General features: G+C 33.3%; 1 protein-coding gene across 1 annotated transcript in view; it reads left to right on the forward strand.

Moving 5' to 3' along the window:
• The window catches only part of LOC148945463 (angiotensin-converting enzyme-like), a 129,007-nt gene that overhangs the window by 34,821 nt on the left and 70,987 nt on the right, over nt 1–23,199 (forward strand). The window contains exon 5 of the mRNA XM_089099407.1: nt 19,669–19,812. Within this exon, the coding sequence (XP_088955533.1) occupies nt 19,669–19,812 (144 nt within the window). The remainder of the gene's footprint in view (nt 1–19,668; nt 19,813–23,199) is intronic.

Genomic DNA, 23,199 nt, shown 5'->3' on the forward strand with positions numbered 1-23,199 from the left:
GAATTTCATTCGTTGAAATGCAATAGTTGGAATATTTCAGTAGTGTTTAGTTGGGGTTTACCGGGTCACAGTTACATTTTATTGATTTTTCAAAGTTCATTTTGAATTTCTTTCGTTGAAATGCATGAGTTGGAATATTTCAGTAGTGTATGGTTGTGGTTTACCTTGTCACAGTTACATTTTCCTGATTTTTCAAAGTTCATTTTGAATTTCTTTCGTTGAAATGCAAGAGTTGGAATATTTCAGTTGTGTTTGGTTATGGTTTACCTAGTCAGAGTTAAATTTTCTTGATTTTTCAAAGTTCACTTTGAATTTCCTTCGTTGAAGAGCAAGAGTTTGACTATTTCAGTAGTGTTTGATTGTTGTCTACATTGTCACAGTTATATTTTCCTGATTTTTCAAAGTTATTTTGATAATTTGTAGTTGTATTACAATTGTTGGTATATTTCAGTAGTGTTTGATTGTGGTTTACCTTGTCACAGTTACATTTTCTTGATTTTTCAAAGTTTATTTTGAATTTCTTTCGTTGAAATGCAAGAGTTGGAATATTTCAGTTGTGTTTCGTTGTGGTTTACCTTGTCAGAGTTACATTCTCTTGATTTTTCAAAGTTCATTTTGAATTTCTTTCGATGAAATGCATGAGTTGGAATATTTTCGTAGTGTTTGGTTGTGGTTTACCTTGTCATGGTTACATTTTCTTAATTTTTCAAAGTTCATTTTGAATTTCTTTCGTTGTAATGCAAGAGTTGGAATATTTCAGTTGTGTTTGGTTGTGGTTTACCTTGTCACAGTTACATTTTCTTGATTTTTCAAAGTTTATTTTGAATTTCTTTCGTTGAAATGCAATAGTTGGAATATTTCAGTAGTGTTTAGTTGTGGTTTACCGTGTCACAGTTACATTTTCTTGATTTTTCAAAGTTCATTTTGAATTTCTTTCGTTGAAATGCAAGAGTTGGAATATTTCAGTAGTGTTTGGTTGTGGTTTACCCTGTCAGAGTTACATTTTCCTGATTTTTCAAAGTTCATTTCGAATTTCTTTCGTTGAAATGCAAGAGTTGGAATATTTCAGTAGTGTTTGGTTGTGGTTTACCTTGTCACAGTTACATTTTCTTGATTTTTCATAGTTGATTTTTATTGTCTGTAATTGAAATGCAAGAGTTGGAATATTTCAGTAGTGTTTGGTTGTGGTTTACCTTGTCAGAGTTACATTTTCTTGATTTTTCAAAGTTCATTTTGAATTTCTTTCGTTGAAATGCAAGAGTTGGAATATTTCAGTAGTGTTTGGTTGTGGTTTACCTTGTCACAGTTACATTTTATTGATTTTTCAAAGTTCATTTTGAAATTCTTTATTTGAAATGCAAGAGTTGGAATATTTCAGTAGTGTTTGGTTGTGGTTTACCTTGTCATGGTTACATTTTCTTAATTTTTCAAAGTTCATTTTGAATTTCTTTCGTTGAAATGCAAGAGTTGGAATATTTCAGTTGTGCTTCGTTGTGGTTGAACTTGTCAAAGTGACATGGTCTGGATTAGTCAAAGTTCATTTTGAATTTCTTTCATTGAAAAGTAATAGGTTAACTTGTTAAGATGTGTTTCCCTGTGGATTACCATGCCACAGTTACATTTTTGTTATTGTTCAAAGCTCATCTCGAATTTAGTTCATTGAAATGCAAGAGTTGGAATATTTCAGAATTGGGGGCTGGTGGTGTAAATTTTCTCAGTTACATTTTTCTTGATTTTTCAAAGTTCATTTTGAATTTCTTTCGTTGAAATGCAAGAGTTGGAATATTTCAGTAGTGTTTGGTTGTGGTTTACCTTGTCACAGTTACATTTTCTTGATTTTTCAAAGTTCATTTTGAATTTCTTTCGTTGAAATGCAAGAGTTGGAATATTTCAGTAGTGTTTGGTTGTGGTTTACCTTGTCACAGTTACATTTTCTTGATTTTTCAAAGTTCATCTTGAATTTATTTCGTTGAAATATAAGAGTTGGAATATTTCAGTAGTGTTTGGCTGTGGTTTACCTTATCACAGTTACATTTTCTTGATTTTTCAAAGTTCATTTTGAATTTCTTTCATTGAAATGCAACAGTTGGAATATTTCAATAGTGTTTTGTTGTGGTTTACCTTTGTCAAAGTTACATTTTCTTGATTTTTCAAAGCTCATTTTGAATTTATTTCGTTTAAATACAAGAGTTGGAATATTTAAGTATTGTAATGTTGTTTTTAAAAGTGGAACAGTTACATAATAAATATATATAAAATTTAATATTGAATTTCTAAATTTGTAAATATGTTTATTTTATATTTAATGATTGTTTGGTTTTAGTTTAACTTTTCAAAGTTACATTAACTTAATTTTTCAAAGTTCATTTTGAATTTCTTTCGTTGAAATGCAAGAGTTGGAATATTTCAGTAGTGTTTGGTTGTGGTTTACCTTGTCACAGTTACATTTTCTTAATTTTTAAAAGTTCATTTTGAATTTCTTTAGTTGCAATGCAAGAGTTGGAATATTCCAGTAGTGTTTCGTTGTGGTTTACCTTGACACAGTTACATTTTCTTGATTTTTTAAAGATAAGTTTTAATTTATTTCTATTAAATAAACTAGTTTTAAAAATTAATAATTGGTTTTTCTTTTTTTAAATTGTCACAGATAAATTATCTTAATTTTTAAAAGTTCATTTTGAATTTCTTTCGTTGCAATGCAATAGTTGGAATATTTCAGTAGTGTTTCGTTGTGGTTTACCTTGTCACAGTTACATTTTCTTGATTTTTCGAAGTTCATTTTGAATTTCTTTCATTGAAATGCAAGAGTTGGAATATTTCAGTAGTGTTTTGTTGTGGTTTACCTTGTCACAGTTACATTCTCTTGATTTTTCAAAGTTCATTTTGAATTTCTTTCGTTGAAATGCAAGAGTTGGAATATTTCAGAAGTGTTTGGTTGTGGTTTACCTTGTCACACTTACATTTTCATGATTTTTCAAAGATCATTTTGAATTTCTCTCGTTGAAATGCAAGAGCTGGAATATTTCAGTAGTGTTTGGTTGTGGTTTACATTGTCACGGTTAGATTTTCTTGATTTTTCCTAGTTCATTTTGAATTTCTTTCGTTGAAATGCAAGAGTTGGAATATTTCAGTAGTGTTTGGTTGTGGTTTAACTTGTCACAGTTACATTTTCTTGATTTTTCAAAGTTTATTTTGAATATCTTTCGTTGAAAAGCAAGAGTTGGAATATTTCAGTAGTGTTTGGTTGTGGTGTACCTTGTCACAGTTACACTTTCTTGATTTTTCAAAGTTCATTTTGAATTTCTTTTGTTGAAATGCAAGAGTTGGAATATTTCAGTAGTGTTTACTTTTGGTTTACCTTGTCACAGTTACATTTTCTTGATTTTTCAAAGTTCATCTGAATTTCTTTCCTTGAAATGCAAGAGTTGGAATATTTCAGTAGTGTTTGGCTGTGGTTTACCTTGTCACAGTTACAATTTCTTGATTTTTCAAAGTTCATTTTGAATTTCTATCGTTGAAATGCAAGAGTTGGAATATTTCAGTAGTGTTTCGTTGTTGTTTACTTTGTCAGAGTTACATTCTCTTTATTTTTCAAAGTTCATTATGGATTTCTTTAGTTGAAAGCTGTTTTGTCATGCTTTACCTTGACACAGTTAAATTTCCTGATTTTTGTTAGGTTAGGTTAGGCTAGATCAAGTTAGATTAAGGTTAAGTTAGGTTAGGTTAGGTTAGCCTACGTACGCGCGCGCAAGTAGGCTAACCTAACCTAACTTAACCTTAATCTAATTTGATCTAGCCTAACCTAACGTAACAAAAATCAGGAAATTTAACTGTGTCAAGGTAAAGCACGACAAAACAGATTTCAACTAAAGAAATCCATAATGAACTTTGAAAAATAAAGAGAATGTAACTCTGACAAAGTAAACAACAACGAAACACTACTGAAATATTTCTACTCTTGCATTTCAACGATAGAAATTCAAAATGAACTTTGAAAAATCAAGAAAATGTAACTGTGACAAGGTAAACCACAGCCAAACACTACTAAAATATTCCAACTATTACATTTCAAGGAAAGGAATTCAGATGAACTTTGAAAAATCAAGAAAATGTAACTGTGACAAGGTAAACCACAACCAAACACTACTGAAATATTCCAACTTTTGCTTTTCAACGAAACAAATTCAAAATGAACTTTGAAAAATCAAGAAAATGTAAGTGTGACAAGGTAAACCACAACCAAACACTACTGAAATATTCCAACTCTTGCATTTCAACGAAAGAAATTCAAAAGAACATTGAAAAATCAACAAAAAGTAACTGTGACAAGGTAAACCACCACCAAACACTACTGAAATATTCCAACTCTTGCATTTCAACGAAAGAAATTCAAAATGATCTTTGAAAAATCATGAAAATGTAAGTATGACAAGGTAAACCACAACCAAACACTTCTGAAATATTCCAACTCTTGCATTTCAACGAAAGAAACTCAAAATGAACTTTGAAAAATCAAGAAAATGTAACTGTGACAAGGTAAACCACGACAAAACACTACTGAAATATTCCAATTCTTGCATTTCAATGAAAGAAATTCAAAATGAACTTTGAAAAATCAGGAAAATGTAACTGTGACAAGGAAAACCAAAGAGAAACACTACTGAAAGAGTCAAACTCTTGCATTGCAACGAAAGAAATACAAAATGAACTTTGAAAAATTAAGAAAATGTAACTGTGACAAGGTAAACCACAACCAAACACTACTGAAATAATCCAACTCTTGCATTTCAACGAAAAAAATTCAAAATAAACTTTGAAAAATCATGAAAATGTAACTGTGACAAGGTGAACCACAACAAAACACCTCTGAAATATTCAAACTCTTGCATTTCAATGAAAGAAATTGAAAATCAACTTTGAAAAATCAAGAAAATGTAACTGTGACAAGGTAAACCACAACGAAACACTACTGGAATATTCCAACTCTTGCATTACAACGAAAGAAATTCAAAATTAACTTTGAAAAATCAAGAAAATGTAACTGTGACAAGGTAAAAAAAAAAAACACACAACTGAAATATTAAAACTATTAAATTTCAACGAAAGAAATTCAAAATGAACTTTGAAAAATTAAGGGAATGTAACTGTGACAGGGTAAACTACAACAACACACTACTGAAATATTCCAACTCTTGCATTTCAACGAAAGAAATTTAAAATAAACTTTGAAAAATCAAGAGAATGTAACTTTGACAAGGTAAACCACAACCAAACACTACAAGGAAAGAAATTCAGATGAACTATGAAAAATCAAGAAAATTTATCTGTGACAAGGTAAACCACAAGCAAACAATACTAAAATATTCCAACTCTTGCATTTCAACAAAACAAATTCAAAATGAACTTTGAAAAATCAAGAAAGTGTAACTGTGACAAGGTAAACCACAACCAAACACTACTGAAATATTCCAACTCTTGCATTTCAACGAAAGAAATTCAAAATGAACTGTGAAAAATCAAGAAAATGTAACTCTGACAAGGTAAACCACTACCAAACACTACTGAAATATTCCAACTCTTGCATTTCAACGAAAGAAATTCAAAAGGAACTAGGAAAAATCAAGAAAATGTAACTCTGACAAGGTACACCATAACCAAACACTACTGAAATATTCCAACTCTTGCATTTCAAAGAAAGAAATTCAAAATGAACTTTGAAAAATAAAGAAAATGTAAGTTTGACAAGGTAAACCACAACCAAACACTTCTGAAATATTCCAACCCTTGCATTTCGACGAAAGAAATTCAAAATGAACTTTGAAAAATCAAGAGAATGTAACTGTGACAAGGTAAACCACAACCAAACGCTACTGAAATATTACAACTCTTGCATTTCAATGAAATAAAATCCAAATGAACTTTGAAAAATCAAGAGAATGTAACTGTGACAAGGTAAACCACGACGAAACACTACTGAAATATTCCAACTCTTGCATTGAAACGAAATAAATAAAAAATTAACTTTTAAAAATAAATATAATGTAAGTGTGACAAGTTAAACCACAACCAAACACTACTGAAATATTCCAACTCTTGCATTTCAACGAAAGAAATTCAAAATTAACTTATAAAATTTAAGTGAATTTAAATGTTACAATTTAAACTACAACAACAAAATACTTATTTAGTAAAACAATATAAATAAATATAAAGAAATTATATAGTTTAATTTAAAATTCAATAGAATCTATCTGTTACAATTTAAACCACCACCAAACTCTAGTGAAATAGTCCATCTCTTGCATTTAAACGAAAAAAATTCAGAATGAACTTTGAAAAAATCAAGAAGATGTAACTGTGACAAGGTAAACCACAAGCCAAACACTACTGAAATATTCCAACTCTTGCATTTCAACGAAAGAAATTCAAGATGAACTTTGAAAAATCAAGAAAATGTAACTGTGACAAGGTAAACCACAACCAAACACTACTGAAATATTCAAACTCTTGCATTTCAACGAAAGAAATTCAAAATGAACTTTGAAAAATCAAGAAAATGTAACTGTGACAAGGTAAACCACAACCAAACAATACTTAAATATTCCAACTCTTGCATTTCAAATAAATAAATTCAAAATGAACTTTTAAAAATCATGAAAATGTAAATGTGACAAGTTAAACCACAACCAAACACTACTGAAATATTCCAACTCTTGCATTTCAACGAAAGAAATTCAAGATGAACTTTGAAAAATCAAGAAAATGTAACTGTGACAAGGTAAACCACTACCAAACACTACTGAAATATTCCAACTCTTGCATTTCAACTAAAGAAATTCAAAATGAACTTTGAAAAATCAAGAAAATGTAACTGTGACAAGGTAAACCACAACCTAACACTACTGAAATATTCCAACTCTTACATTTCAATGAAAGAAATTCAAAATGAACTTTGAAAAATCGAGAAAATGTAACTGTGACAAGGTAAACCACAACCAAACACTACTGAAATATTCCAACTCTTGCATTGCAACGAAAGAAATTCACAATGATCTTTGAAAAATCATGAAAATGTAAGTGTGACAAGGTAAACCACAACCAAACACTACTGAAATATTCCAACTCTTGCATTTCAACGAAAGAAATTCAAAAAGAACTTTGAAAAATAAGGAAACTGTAACTCTGACAGGGTAAACCATAACCAAACATTACTGAAATATTCCAACTATAGCATTTCAACGAAAGAAAATCGAAATGAACTTTGAAAAATCAATAAAATGTAAATTTGACACGGTAAAACAAAACTAAAAACTACTGAAATATTACAACTATAGCATTTCAAAGAAAGAAATTCAAAATTAACATTGAAAAAAAAACAAAATGTAACTGTTACAATCTAAAACAATACCAAACAAAACTGAAAAATTCCAACTCTTGCAATTCAAATATATAAATTCAAAATGAACTTTGAAAAAGTAAAAAAATGTAACAATGACAAGGTAAACCACAAGCAAACACTACTGAAATATTCCAACTCTTGCATTTCAACAAAACAAATTCTAAATGAAATTTGAAAAATCATTAAAATGTAACTGTGACAAGGTCAACCACAAGCAAACACAACTGAAAAATTCCAACTCTTGCAATTCAAAGAAAGAAATTCAAAATGAACTTTGAAAAATCAAGAAAATGTAACTGTGACAAGGTATACCACAACCAAACACTACTGAAATATTCCAACTTTTGCATTTCAATGAAAAAAATTCAAAATAAACTTTGAAAAATCAAGAAAATGTAACTGTGATAAGGTAAACAACAGCCAAATACTACTGAAATATTCCAACTCTTGCATTTCAACGAAAAAAATTCGAAATGAACTTTGAAAAATCAATAAAATGTTACTGTGACAAGGTAAACCACGTCAAAACACTAGTGATATATTCCAACTCTTGCATTTCAACGAAAGAAATTCAAAATGAACTTTGAAAAATCAAGAAAATGTAACTGTGACAAGGTAAACCACAACCAAACACTACTGAAATATTCCAACTCTTGCATTTCAATGAAAGAAATTCAAAATGAACTTTGAAAAATCAAGAAAATGTAACTGTGACACGGTAAACCACAACTAAACACTACTGAAATATTCCAACTCTTGCATTTCAACGAAAGAAATTCAAAATGAACTTTAAAAAATTAAGAGAATGTAACTGTGACACGGTAAACCACAACCTAACACTTCTGAAATATTCCAACTCTTGCATTTCAATGAAAGAAATTCAAAATGAACTTTGAAAAATCAAGAAAATGTAACTGTGACAAGTTAAACCACAACGAAACACAACTGAAATATTCAAACTCTTGCATTTCAACGAGAGAAATTCAAAATGAACTTTGCAAAATTAAGAAAATGTAACTGTGTCAAGGAAAACAGCAACCAAACACTACTAAAATATTCCAATTCAGGCATTTAAACGAAAAAAATTCAAAAGGAAATTTGAAAAATCAAGAAAATATAACTCTTACAAGGTAAACAACATAGAAACACAACTGAAATATTCCAACTCTTACATTTCAACGAAAGAAATTCGAAATGAATTTTGAAAAATCAAGAAAATGTAACTGTGACAAGGTAAACAACAACCTAACACTACTGAAATATTCCAACTCTTGCATTTCAACGAAAGAAATTCAAAACGAACTTTGAAAAATCAAGAAAATGTAACTGTGACAGGGTAAACCACGGCTAAACACTACTGAAATATTCCAACTCTTGCATTTCAACGAAAGAAATTCAAAATGAACTTTGAAAAATCAAGAAAATGTACCTTTGACACGGTAAACCACAACCAAACACTCCTGAAATATTCCAACTCTTGCATTTCAACGAACAAAATTCAAAATGAACTTTGAAAAATCCAGAAAATGTAACTGTGACACGGTAAACCACAACCAAACACAACTGAAATATTCCAACTCTTGCATTTCAATGAAAGAAATTCAAAATGAACTTTGAAAAATCAAGAAATTGTAACTGTGTCACGGTAAACCACAACGAAACACTACTGAAATATTCCAACTCTTGCATTTCAAGGAAAAAATTCAAAATAAACTTTGAAAAATTAAGAGAAAATAAATGTGACATGGTAAACCACAACCAAACACTACTGAAATATTCCAACTCTTGCATTTCAACGAAAGAAATTCAAAATGAACTTTGAAAAATAAAGTTAATGTAACTGTGACAAGGTAAACTACAACAACACACTACTGAAATATTCCAACTCTTGCGTTTCAACGAAAGAAATTCAAAATGAACTTTGAAAAATCAAGAAAATGTAACTGTGACAAGGTAAACCACAACGAAACACTACTGAAATATTCCAACTCTTGCATTTCAACGAAAGAAATTCAAAATGAACTTTGAAAAATCAAGAACATGTAACTGTGACAAGGTAAACCACAACCAAACACTACTGAAATATTCCATCTCTTGCATTTCAATGAAAGAAATTCAAAATGAGCTTTGAAAAATCAGGAAAATGTATCTGTGACAAGGTAAACCACAACCAAACACTACTGAAATATTCCAACTCTTGCATTTCACCTAAAGAAATTCGAAATGAACTTTGAAAAATCAAGAAAATGTAACTGTGACACGGTAAACCACAACCAAACACTACTGAAATATTCCAACTCTTGCATTTCAACGAAAGAAATTCAAAATGAACTTTGAAAAATCAAGAAAATGTAACAGAGACAATGAAAACCACAACCAAAAACAACTGAAATATTCCAACTCTTGCATTTCAACGAAAGAAATTCCAAATGAACTTTGAAAAATCAAGAAAATGTAACTGTGACACGGTAAACCACAACCAAACACTACTGAAATATACCAACTCTTGCATTTCAACGAAGGAAATTCAAAATGAACTTTGAAAAATCAAGAAAATGTAACTGTGACAGGGTAAACCACAACCAAACACTACTGAAATATTCCAACTCTTGCATTTCAACGAAAAAAATTCAAAATGAACTTTGAAAAATCACGAAAATGTAACTGTGACAAGGTAAGCCACTACCAAACACTAGTGAAATATTCCAACTCTTGCATTTCAATGAAAGAAATTAAAATGAACTTTGAAAAATCAAGAAAATGTAACTGTGACACGGTAAACCACAACCAAACACTACTGAAATATTCCATCTCTTGCATTTCAACAAAGGAAATTCAAAATGAACTTTGAAAAATCAAGAAAATGTAACTGTGACAAGGTAAACTACAACAACACACTACTGAAATATTCCAACTCTTGCATTTCAATGAAAGAAATTCAAAATGAACTTTTAAAAATCAAAAAAATATAACAGTGACAAGGTAAACCACAACCAAACACTACTGAAATATTCCAAATCTTGCATTTCAAAGAAAGAAATTCAAAATGAACTTTGAAAAATCAAGAAAATGTAACTGTGACAAGGTAAACCAAACACTACTAAAATATTCCAACTCTTGCATTTCAATGATAGAAATTCAAAATGAACTTTGAAAAATCAAGAAAATGTAACTGTGACGAGGTAAACTACAACCAAACACTACTGAAACATTCCAACTCTTGCATTTCAACGAAGGAAATTCAAAATGAACTTTGAAAAATCAGACCTTTGGAGGGGGAGGGGCCGGGGGGAGGGGGTCGTTCTGTGTCTCAATGCACAAAAAAAGTATAAAAAATGGGGGAGGGGAAGGGGAGGGGAGGAGGGGAGAGGAGGAGGAGGAGGGCGGAGGAGGAGGAGGAGGAGGGGAGGAGGAGGAGGGGAGGAGGAGGAGGAGGGGAGGGGGAGGAGGGGATGGGAAGGTGAGGAAGAGGGAGGAGATGGAGGGAGAGGGACCCCTTTGGGGGGCCAAAGGGGGAGGGGCCCTTTGGGCCCCAGGGGGGTCTGGGGGAACCTTGAGGGTCGGGGGGCCCTTTGGGAGCCCAGTGGACCTTTGAGGACCGGTGGCTTCCTTCGGGGTTGGGGTAGAGGGATTGGAACCCTTTGGGGTTGGGGTAGAGGACCTCACAACACTGTTCAAATGGAACTTGTGTATTATAACGACCACACTCAAAACCTCTTCTAAAACATCTTTTAAATCATCTTTTAAAATGCCTCTAACTGTTTCGCCGAAATAATTCCATAAAATGGCTAAAACGGTTTTGCCCAAATAATCCCTAAACGTAATTCAGCGTGTTCCTTTTGTTTAGCATCCCTGGGCTGTCACATTTGAAATTACAAAGAAACCTTTTCGCGCGCTAAGATCAAAACATTTGCTCGAACAACAACAACAAATACTGTTTCCTGGAAACTCATAACATCTGCCTCGAGCAACAACAACAAGGAAGTGTCATTAACTTTGCCTCGAACAACAACAGGAAGGAAATGTCATTAACTTTGCCCGGAAACGATTTGGTTAATGACTCAATAGTCCATGAACGTGACAAAGTTCCTGTTTTTCAAATTCTCACTGACAAAGACCATAAAAACATCAAATAAATGTGACAAAGATCCTGTTTTTTTATTCTCACTGACAAAAACCATAAAACCATCCATAAATGTGACAAAATTCCTGTTTTTTCAAATTCTCACTGACAAAAACCATAAAACATACTTAATTTGATGTTGACATCCATGAAAAACATCAAATAAATCAAACAACACACATAACCATCCATGAAAACAGACATAAAAGTGAGAAAATTCCTGTTTTTCCAAGTGAGAAAATTCCTGTTTTTTCATTCTCACTGACAAAAACCATAAACCACGTGGTTCGCGTTGGAGTAGCACCCCCCTTTCTACTTATGTCCCAAAAACCAATACTATATGTTAACATTGGGTAAAGTTTATAACTTTCAGCCCTCCTCCCAGGGACTTCGGGGGATAAAGTCATCCTAAAGGACATTGTTATCGTATTTTCGACCATGCTGAAAAAAATGGCTATCTCAAAATTTTGATTCGATGACTTTGGGAAAAAAATGAGCGTTGGATGGGGCCTAGTTGCCCTCCTTTTTTGGTCACTTAAAAAGGGCACTAGAACCTTTAATTTCCGTTGCAATGAGCCCTCCCCCGATATTCTAGGACCACTGGGTCGATACGATCACCCCTGGAAAAAAAACAACAAATGAACACGCATCCGTGATCTTTCTTCTGGCAAAAAATGCAAAATTCCACATTTTTGTAGATACAAGCTTGAAACCTCTACAGTAGGGTTCTCTGATACGCTGAATATGATGGTCTGATTTTCATTAAGGTTCTATAATTTTTAGGGGGTCTTTCTCCCTTTTTTCAAAAATCAGTCAAATTTTCTCAGGCGCGTAACTTTTGATAGGTAGGACTAAGCTTGATGAAACTTATTTATTTAAATCAGCATTAAAATCTGATTCTTTTGATGTATCTAATGGAATCCAAAACCCGTTTTTTAGAGTCTTTGTTACCATTGAGCCGGGTCGCTCCTTACTTACAGTTCGTTACCATGAACTGTTTCATAGTTGTTTAAATGTTCTCCGGAGTACTTGTATCTTGGTCCGGGTTTGTATGTGGTTGAGATAGGGAATAATCAGTATAGTTCTATAATCTATATACAGTGCACTAAAGAAACTGATGTAAAAATTTAAATTAAGTTAATTATTCTTTTGTGAAATAATCCTTTTATAATCTATTACTGAAGCAAATCGTTTTGGTCTAATAGGTACTATATTCCCCTGGTTATAATCTTAAATTTGTTATTGACTATTGGTTCACTTTTCAAAAGATTATCATAAATTGAGTCAATATTTAAATATCTCGTGTCTCTATTTATCGAAAGATTAGTAAACATATGTTTTTTAATTTCTATAGCCTCCCGTTCCCACTAAGAAAAACCTCATAAGAACCTCTGATGCTCAAACCTCTTAGAAAAACCTCTATCGTTAGAAATAGCCGTGGTCTCTTCAAATTGAACAAAATGGTCCGGTTGACAGTAGATATGTTCCGCCAGGGCTGAAACAAAAGTTTCAGGAGGCTTGCTTTATTTTAGGGTTTTTTCTATTGAATTACGATGCTCAATAAATCTTTCGATCTATTGAGCATCGTTTGTTTCTACAAAATTTGGCGACCGATCCAGCACCAAATTGTTCCTGAAAATGTTTAGTTTCTACTCTTGAAAACCGAACAGCTGAACAATTGAAACTGACTTGACATAAGAATTTAAAGGTATTTTTGAACAGATATATGCTACTTATATTGATTTCATGGTTTTTGTACAGATGTTTTTCACTATATGGTTGTACTGAAACCAAAACGGTGTATCTCATCCTTAGCGCGTATTACTTTAACGGTATATCTCGCCAAAGGCGCATTCATATTTTTGAATTTCAAACTTTCAAAGATTCCTATACGTAATTTTGTTCGATCAGCTGCATCAATAGAGGTATATTTGCTTCTTGGAAGATAAGGGAAACCAGACCCGAATATGGTTATAGCTAAAACGCTATCTACTATAACCAACCACATACAGGATAACAAACATCCAGTTCCAACTTATGATCATAGGCAGTGCAATAGTGCTGCCTTTTTTCCCCCGGGCCACTTTGTATGGAAGGAGTGCGGTGAAAAACATCACAGAGGGCTCGTTCAATTGGAAATTGAATGTTAAATGGCTATTTTTGGAGCCAAAAATAGATTTTAGGGCAACCGGTTACCCTACCGTGCCTCTTTTGGCTGTCCTACCCCAAAATACATTCCGATCAAACTTTTGTGACTGTAAATATATTTAAAATGGTCGAAAAGTCCAATAAATAGTCCCTTGAGGGTGACACCTCCCCACAGTCATTGGGGCAAAAGCTGTAAGCTATGCAAGTTCCTATTGTTTAAATACGAATTAGGTTATTTGGTAATAGGGCATGTTTGATCGTGGATCTCGAAAAAGGCTAAGAATATTAAGTTGAAATTCTACGGCAATGCTTAAAAGTATGTTGAACTAAATGAAAACACACTATGTGCATGCAGGTGGTTAAAAGGGCGCCTCATTTCTCAAGAACGGCTAAGGGTAATACTACTACTACTACTGCTGCTGCTAGTACTACTATTGCTACTGCTATTACTACTACTACTGCTACTACTATTACTAATGCTACTACTGCTGCTACTACTATTACTACTACTGCTACTACCACTTCTACTACTACTACTACTACTGCTACTACAACTACTACTATTATAACTACTACTTCTGTTACTACTACTACTACTACTATTACTACTTCTACTATTACTACTGCTATTACTACTACTATTACTACTACTGCTACTACTACTACTGCTACTACTACTACTACTATTACTACTAGTAATGCTAATACTGCTGCTGCTACTACTACGACTATTACTACTACTACTGGTATTACTACTACTACTGCTGCTACTACTACTTACTACACTCTGTCACTACTACTACTAAAGTAAATCAAAAGAGTCTAAGTTAATCCAGGTTTTCAAAATGGTATGGATGCATTTTGTCAAAAGCAGATCTATGCAATATTCCAGGAACAGCTAAGAGTATTATTTTGGAACTAAATCAAAAGACATTATATACATCCAAGACTATCAAAAGGGTGTATTTGCGACATCTGAGAAACAACTAGGTTTGTGATGTTAAAACCTTTAGGGAATGTTGAAGGGGATGCTGAACTAAACTAAAAGAAACTATTTGTATCCAGTTTGTCAAAAGGGCCCATCTGCAATATTTCAGGAAGGACAAAGAGTATTAATTTGAAACTTTTAGGGCAGGTGAAGGGAACTTTGAACTAATCCAAAAGACACTATACGCATTCGAGCTTGTCAAAAGGTTGTTGGCCTATCTGCAATAACTCAGGAATGGCTATAGGATTTAAATTGAAACTTTCGGGGCATGTTGACGAGATGGTGGATAAATATTTGTCTGTATTCAAGGTTGTAACATGATGGTGGTCAAAATGGTTTCAGCCCTATAGAAGCCCAAAGATTTTGCAAATCTTCAATCCATTTTTGAATGTTGTTCCATTGACGAAGTTCTATAGTACAACTATTATTAAAATTTGCAGCAAAGTTTTGTCCAAAATATAAACACTAAGCCAAAGTCTTAATTTCTAAGGAAAAAAACGAACAAATCTTTTCAAATATTCCTTTTATTAACCAAACGAACAAAAGTTAGTTCAAAAATACTTTATCCACAAATGAAGTTTTTTAAAGAAAAGTTAAATGTTAAATTAAGCCTCAGATGAGCAGAATTAAACTCAAATAGTATTCAAGCGTAAAAGGAACATAAATTAATATCAATAAATACATCAAATCCAAAACAACAGAAAATATAATACTGATTAATTCAAACTAAGAACAAACAGAAACTACTACAAACAGGAGTAGGGCTAACGTCCCCTATGCCTTCTAAAAAACAGAGCGTAGTTTGCACTCAAAGCGAACTGTAAGTAAGGAGCGACGCAGCTAAAAAGTAACCGAAACTTTAAGAAAAAGAATTTTGATATGAATATCAAAGGAATTGGCTTATTATGCTGATTCCAAATATATAAGATTCATTAAGTTCAATTTTCCTGATCAAAAACTACGAGCTTGAGAAATTTACCTGATTTTGGAAAAAAGAGGGAGACACCTTTTAAAAGCCAAAGATTCTTAATGAAAATCACGCCATTAGATTCAGCAAATCTGGCAACCCTTCTGTAGAGGTTTAATGCTCCTGTCAGCAAAACTGGGAATTATGTATTTTTTTTTTTACCAGAAGAAAGATCATGGATGCGTGTTTGTTGTTTTGTTCTTGTTTTTCCCAGGGGTAACCGTATCGAACCGATGGTTCCTAAAATGTCGGGAGAGAGCTCATTCCAACGGAAATTTAAAATCCTAGTGTTTCTTTAAGTGACCAAAAAGATTGGAGGGCAGCTAGTCCCCCTTCAATGCCCCTTTTTGCCAAAGTCGTTCGATCAAAATCTCGACATGGCCATATTGTTCAACATAGTTGAAAGTTCCATTAGGTATGCTTTTGGAGATAAAGTGAACCCCCACAGCTCTTGGCGACAGACCTTTAAATTATGAAGTTTGGGCATTGTTTACATATAGTATTTGTTATTGGGACGTATGCATACAATTTTCAGAAGGGGTAGGGTAAATTTTCTACTTGGGGAATTTCCACAGGCATAATATTCCATGGGGAGGGAAGGTTCCGGGGGGTGAACTTTTTAGGGGAAATTTTGCACTGGGGGAATTTGCGAAAATTCCTATACGGAATTATTTTTATCTGATTTACTTTCTCTTTGCCGACTCAATTTTACATACGGAGATGTTAATAGTCATTTTCTGGGTAAATTGTTACCGGGATTGAATTGTCTAGAAGACCTTTCCATGAAGGGGTAGCCACAATTTCCGGCATTGTTTAAAAATCGATCAGAAATTGAATATGAGAAAGCACGTTTTTCAACTGAAAGTAAGGAGCAGCATTAAAACTTAAAACGAACAGACATTATTACGTCTATGAGGGGGGTTTCCCCTAATCAACACCTCGCTCTTTAAGCTAAAGTTTGACTTTTTGACCCAGTTCTTCAAGAACGACACCTAAAAAACAAGAGTCGGTTAATTAGAACAAAAAAAAAAAACTTTTTTAGATGGGCTAATAAACTTTAGAGTGAAGAATGAGGTATTGAGGAAAGGGCATCCCCCCTTACATGCGTAAAAATTTCTTTTCGTTTAAAGTTTTTAATGCTGCTCCTTACTTTCAGTTTAAAAACTTGTTTTTTTTATTTTTTAACATTAAGAAACCCAAAATCACTTAATTATTATTTTAATTTCTGTTCATTTTGTGCTTTATTTCTTTATTGTAGTAATTTCTGTTCATTTTACGCTTGGATACTGTTTCACTTTATTGCTGTTCGTCCTAGGCTTAATTTATTTCAATATTTTTCTTTAAAAAAAATTCTTTTGTGGGAAAATTTTTCTAAAATCAGTTTTATAAACTATATTTTAATGCAGGAAACCACTCCCACTGTCGAATAATATATTTTTGATGCAGCATATTTTCCAGAAAAAAATTTATCTAAGTTTATGTGTCCAAAATATTTTATCTTTTATGTAACAACAGGATTTTTTTTTAACCACAGAGGTTAGCTTTAACAAGTTCTAATTATGCTGGCATTGGCATATTCACCCTTCAGTTATGCAAATGAAATTTTAATTTACAAGGTGGTCTTTTTATTTCTTACTTTTTTGGGAGGGGGTAGTAAATGGAGATAAAATCTATTGCCGTTATATTTATTCGGTGTTGTGTGCTTATGAAAACTATTTTGTATGTCCTGGTTTAGCTTATCCTATTTTCAAATTAGTATTATCATTAGCAGGTCTGTTATTCAGGTTGAGGGTAATTTTCGTATTTTGAAAGCAGAATAAGAGAATTGGATCAGCTTTTAATTCTTTGAAGAGTGATGTATAGCATTTAGCTGTGAAGCTAGAGACCCTAGTTAGGTTGTCATTCATGTCAAAGAGTTTGTGGTAAGAACTGTAAGCAAAGAGCGGCACGGCTTAATAGTAACCAAAACTCCTAAAAAACAGAATCTTGATATCATTAGATACATCAAAAGAATAGGATTATCATGCTGATTCCAAATACATAAAATCCATTAAGATTAGTGGTACTCATCAAGAGCCTAAAACAATTCGCCTGATTTTCAAAAAAAGGGGGGGGCATAAAATTCAAGAAAACTTAATGAAAATCACACCATCAGATTTAGCATATCAGAAAGCCCTATCATAAAAGTTTCTATCTCCCATATGCAAAGATGTGGTATTTTGTATTTTTTTGCCAGAAGACAGGTCACGGACGCGTGTTTATTTTTTTTTCGGGGATAATTGCATTGAACTAATAGCCCTAGAATATCGGAAAAGGGCTCATTCGAACGGATATAAAAAAATCTAGTGCCCTTTTTAAGGTACCGAAAATATTGGAGGGCAACTAGCCCCCTCCCGATCCCCCTTTTTCTCAAAGTCGTCTGATCAAAATTTTAAGATAGCCATTTTGTTTAGCATAGTTGAAAAGTCCAGTAACTATGCTTTTGGAGATAACTTGACCCCCCCCCCCCCAAAGTCCCTGGGGAAAGGTCTGTGAGGCATGCAATTTTCCCGTTGTTTACGTATAGTATTTGCTGTTGGGAAGTAGACAAACATTTTTCTAGAAGGGGACTGAGGGAATATTTCAAGGAGAGAATTTAACGTTGGTAGGGATGTTTTCGGGGGTTAAACTTTCCAGGAGAAATTTGGCACTATAGGAATCTGTCGGAATTCCTATACGAAATTATCTTTATTTATCTTACTTCCTCTTTACCAACTCAATTTTGAAATGTTAAGGGGAATTGTTCGAGGGGGGGGGGAATTTTTATCGCGTTGGGATTGTCTAGAGTATCTTTCCGTATGGGGGGAGGGGAGTATTTTTCCAGGGAGAAATTCCACTTTGGGGAATTTTCCACTGGATTAATTCTTGAGAGGGAATTCTCTGCACGCCAACTTTGTATTACGAGCCGGGAAGGGGGTGGCGGGTGGCAATTCTAGGGAAAACGGAGTAGGGGATTTCCAGTATGATTTTAAAACAAAGAGCAATCAGTCTTTTTCAAATGAAAGAGCGATAAGAAAATATTTTCACCCGGAATCGTTGCAAGAAATTTTCCTGGAGGAATTTTCTGGCGGGGGGGGGGGGGTACCTTACGTAGGAAGAACTGTCCATGGAGGAATTTTCTATGGATTGAAGGGATTTTCCATGGAGAGAGAGAGAGCCGGATTTTCTGGCATTATTTAAAAACGATCATAAATGAAATTAAAAAAAAAAAGTTTTTTCATCTGATTCTAAAGAGCAACAGCAAAACTTAAAACGCACAGAAATTATTACGAATATGAGGGGGCTGCCTCTCCTCAATATCTCATTTACTACGCTAAATCTTGACTTGTAGTTTCAATTATTTGAGAATGACTCCTGAAACACAAGGGCAGTTTAATTAGAATAATAAGCTGTATTAAAAGTTTGACAAAAGCTTTAGCGTAAAGAGCGAGACATTGAGGAGGGAACAACCCCCCTCATATACGTACTAATTTATGTTTGTTTTAATTTTTGATGTTGCTCCTTAATTCCAGTTAAAAACTTGTTTTTTTTATTTTTATTTAATTTATAGTACCAGGGCTACTTCAACCGGAAAGCTTATGTACATCAGGATGCACGTCTTGGTATACTGAACTCGCAAATTAATTATCTCAGGTTTCTGCTGAGAAAATTCGTAAATGGTACATTGATAAATCGTAAATTGCAATTGCAGCCTTAGTAATGTGCTTTCTTTCAGCACTTTCCCCTCTTTTGGTTACTTCAACTGAATGGGTAGAAGAACTTCATTCGACTGTCTTCAAGCATGGAAACTATCTTTGGCATCTCCCTCTTTTGACAAGGGACAGGCTTGATTCAAAGAAATTTAAAAAACAGTGGATCCTCAGAAAGTGTTTAGTGACAAATCAGTCGTTTCAGTTTTATATTCCTGCTTAACCAAGCAGCCCACTAAAGAATTCTTGGCTACCACTTTTGTCTACTAATTTTGTGGTAGCTGTGTTGTTTTCACGTTCTTTTTGTATTTTCAGATTTAACTAGAATCATGTCCAAATCTAGAGATTTTGATGAGCTTCTATTTACATGGAAAGCCTGGCATGATGCTTCTGGTCAACCAATCAGAGAAAAATTTAATCGTTACGTTGAACTTTCTAATGAAGCCGCCCGCTTAAATGGTAAGTCTTAAGTTTAATGGTAAGTTTAAGCTTTAATGGTAAGCTCCTAAAATAACCAAGCTGATATTTTTAAAAAGAAGAGTTAAAACAAAAAATGTAGGACAATCATTAGAGGTTGGGAACAAGTTGTCATTTTGGATATTGGCCCGAAAGGCCACACTCATTATGCATCCTTAACAGGGAGTTAAACAAGAGAGTTAGAGTATAAAAATAATAAAAAATCCAAGCCATTTTATGCTTCAACTGAGAACTTTGCTTTAAACATATCTATCCATATTTATTTCTATTATAAGAGAGGTTATGTTTGAGTTGAATATTTTAGCTTACAGTTAGAGGCTTCATTTCTTGAGCCATGGGGCGGGGTGCAACCAAATAAAGCTCCCATGCAGACTTATCTCATACCTCAGATATCAAACCTTATTTTACTAACAATGCCCTACCTGGCAGAGGAGCTTGAGGTTTAACCCCTCCTACCGCTCAAAATGTGATAAACTAGAATATAATAATGGAAGTATGCATTTTAAGGCTATCTTTTGACCATAAAATATTTGAAAATTTATGTTTAATTTAAATTAATTGAAAATTTAAATTAGTTTATATTTGAAAATTTATGTTTAATTTAAATTAATTTAAATTTATCTTTAAGAGTATTGCTCAAAACAAAATAAATGAATGTCCGACCCACCATTCCATATTGAGGCCTCGGGTACGTCATGTTTGCGGGTAAGAACTTCTGCCTGACTTTTCTTCGTTTTTAATGGTTTTCAATGATGATAAATTAAGATGAGTATGACAAATTTCACTAATCCAATGAAAAGGAGTACACAGAGTCGCAAAAAGAGTCACTGATGAAAATTCTTCTAGACTGGCAAGAAAAGCGTTTTTTCAGGATAAAACATCACCACGCCCTACAATTGACAGATGTCTGGTTTAACGTCCCATGTTCTTTTATACAAAGATTACCCCCCCCCCCACACACACACACACAGACACACACTATCTGATCAACATGGTTGGATTTGTTTACTCCATAGTGGTGGGCTCACATAAAATTCATCGAAACTTAACAAAAATTTGAGAAGTCACATCGATGGTAGAGCTGTGGCGACAGGAGTAACTCATAAAGACCCATCTACAAGGAGATTTTACTAGTGCCGGAAATTAGCTAGCCTAATTTTAGCCATTCAGAACTTTTCAAAAAGTTTTTCATCCTATCGGAAAATTTTTATAAAAATCCGATTGGTTCCAATTACAGAAAGCTAAATCTAGGTGTTAATAAAATCTGATTTTAGATGGGCCTTAACTGCCCCGTCTGTGGCCATGCCTGTACTCAGAAGGACAGAGCAATTCCAAGGCCGTATCCAGGGGGGGTTACCTGGTTTGAACCCCCCCCCCCCGAAATATTTGACCGAGTCGAAAATAAGTCGAAAATTAGTAAAACCTAGGTAAAAATCAGTAAAATTAGTCAAAAACTGAGTCAAAAATTAGTACCCCCCCCCCCCAAAAAAATAATCAAAAATTAGTAACCCCTCCCCCCCCCCCGAAAAAAAATCCTGGATCCGCCCTTGAGCAATTCACAAATAATGTTGAACTGGAGAACTCTAGCACCAAAGTGAAGAAAAAGCAGTCATAGAAAATTCTACTAAAAGACGGAGAGATAAGGCAAAAAAGGCTCAAAGTAACAAGATAGAAATAAGAGAGCACAAAACGAAAACAAAGAACCATGCACGATGGAATGCTAAGTGCTTTGTGACACATTTTAGAATGCCCGTGAGAAAAATTTTAGTCGTAGATAATCAGTAGAAAGTTGATATTTGCTTGTATAGAATAGTGAATCCTTCTATGAAAATTGCGATGAGGACACGTAGTAGAAAAACAATACATAAATGAATCAGTAATTTAAAAAAAATGATCATGCAAGATTAAATGTCAGCGGCTATGCTGTACTTTTCTAGTTGACATCTGGCTACCTTTTTTTTTTCGATGCAAAAAGATGCAAATTCCTTGTGTATATTTTTATAAATTTTTCACACGAACGAAAACAGCGAGCTTAAAACTAGAAGTGAACAGAAATCATTCTAATAAGAGAGGGGAGAGGGGGCTTTAAGGTCATCAATCTTTGTGCTTATGTCCAATTTACGCTTTAATAACAGCAATGCACATTTTCATAAGTGTGCTTTATCGCAATACTTAAAGAATGGTTCTGCTCTTTTATGTATTAAATAAAAAAAACAAGTTTTTTTAAACTGAAAGTAAGGAGCGACATTAAAACTTAAAACGAACAGAAATTATTCTGTATATGAAAGAGACTGTTCCCTCCTCAACGCCTCGCTCTTTACGCTAAAGTTTTTTATTGTTTAAAAAAATAAAGTTGTGAGACAGAGTCAAAATTTAGCGTAAAGAGCGAGGCGTTGAGGAGGGGACAGTCCCTTTCATATACGGAATAATTTCTGTTCGTTTTAAGTTTTAATGTCGCTCCTTATTTTCAGTTAAAAAAAACTTTTTTTTTTATTTAATTTTTGAACATTTTTGAATAAATGCAGGTTTTGATCTTGGCTCACCGTACATGAATAATTAAAAAAAAATTTCATATTAATTTACTTTTATTTAGTTAGATGGCTTTCTCGAAACTTGTTTAATTTTATTTGCGAACGTTTTTATTAGTAATAAATATACGTAACTTACGAATTCACTTACGTAACGAACTTATATGTTCATATATTTTTAATACATTTATTAGGGGGGTTCGCCCCCTAGTCAATACCTTGCTCTTTAAGCGAAAGTTCAAATTTTGTTCCAATTCTTTAGAAATGACCGCTTAATCACAAAGGCCGTTAATTAGAATAAATAGATCTTATGAAAGTACTAAAAAATCTTTGGCTTAAAGAGTGTGTCATTGACTACAGGGTGAACCCAATTATATATATAATACTTTCTGTTCGTTTAATGTTTCGATGTTGCTGCTATTGCAGTTGAAATACTTGTTTTTTTTATTAAATTTCTGATCTTTTTTAAATAATGCTGGGAAGTCCGGCGTCCCCTTAATAGCAATGTCCCTTCCCCCATGAAAACTTCCTTCATGGAAAGATCCTCCCACATAACCCCTGACCCCCCCCCCCACTACCAGGAAAAATCTCCCCTGAAATCGTCTGCATACTTCCAAATAACCAATACTATATCTTAACATTGGGTAAAGTTCATAACTTTCAGCCCTCCCCCGAGAACTTCGGGGGATTAAGTCATCCTAAAAGACATACTTATAATATTTTCGAACATGCTGAACAGAATGGCTATCTCAAAATTTTGATCAGGTGATTTTGGGAAAAAAATGAGCGTGGGAGGGGGTCTAGTTGCCCTTCATTTTTTTTTGTCACTTAAAAAGGGCAC

The sequence above is a fragment of the Artemia sp. Qi Xiang Cuo genome, chromosome 13 (assembly GCF_049724085.1).
Source record: "Artemia sp. Qi Xiang Cuo chromosome 13, ASM4972408v1, whole genome shotgun sequence".
In the NCBI taxonomy this organism is placed as follows: Eukaryota; Metazoa; Arthropoda; class Branchiopoda; order Anostraca; family Artemiidae; genus Artemia; species Artemia sp. Qi Xiang Cuo.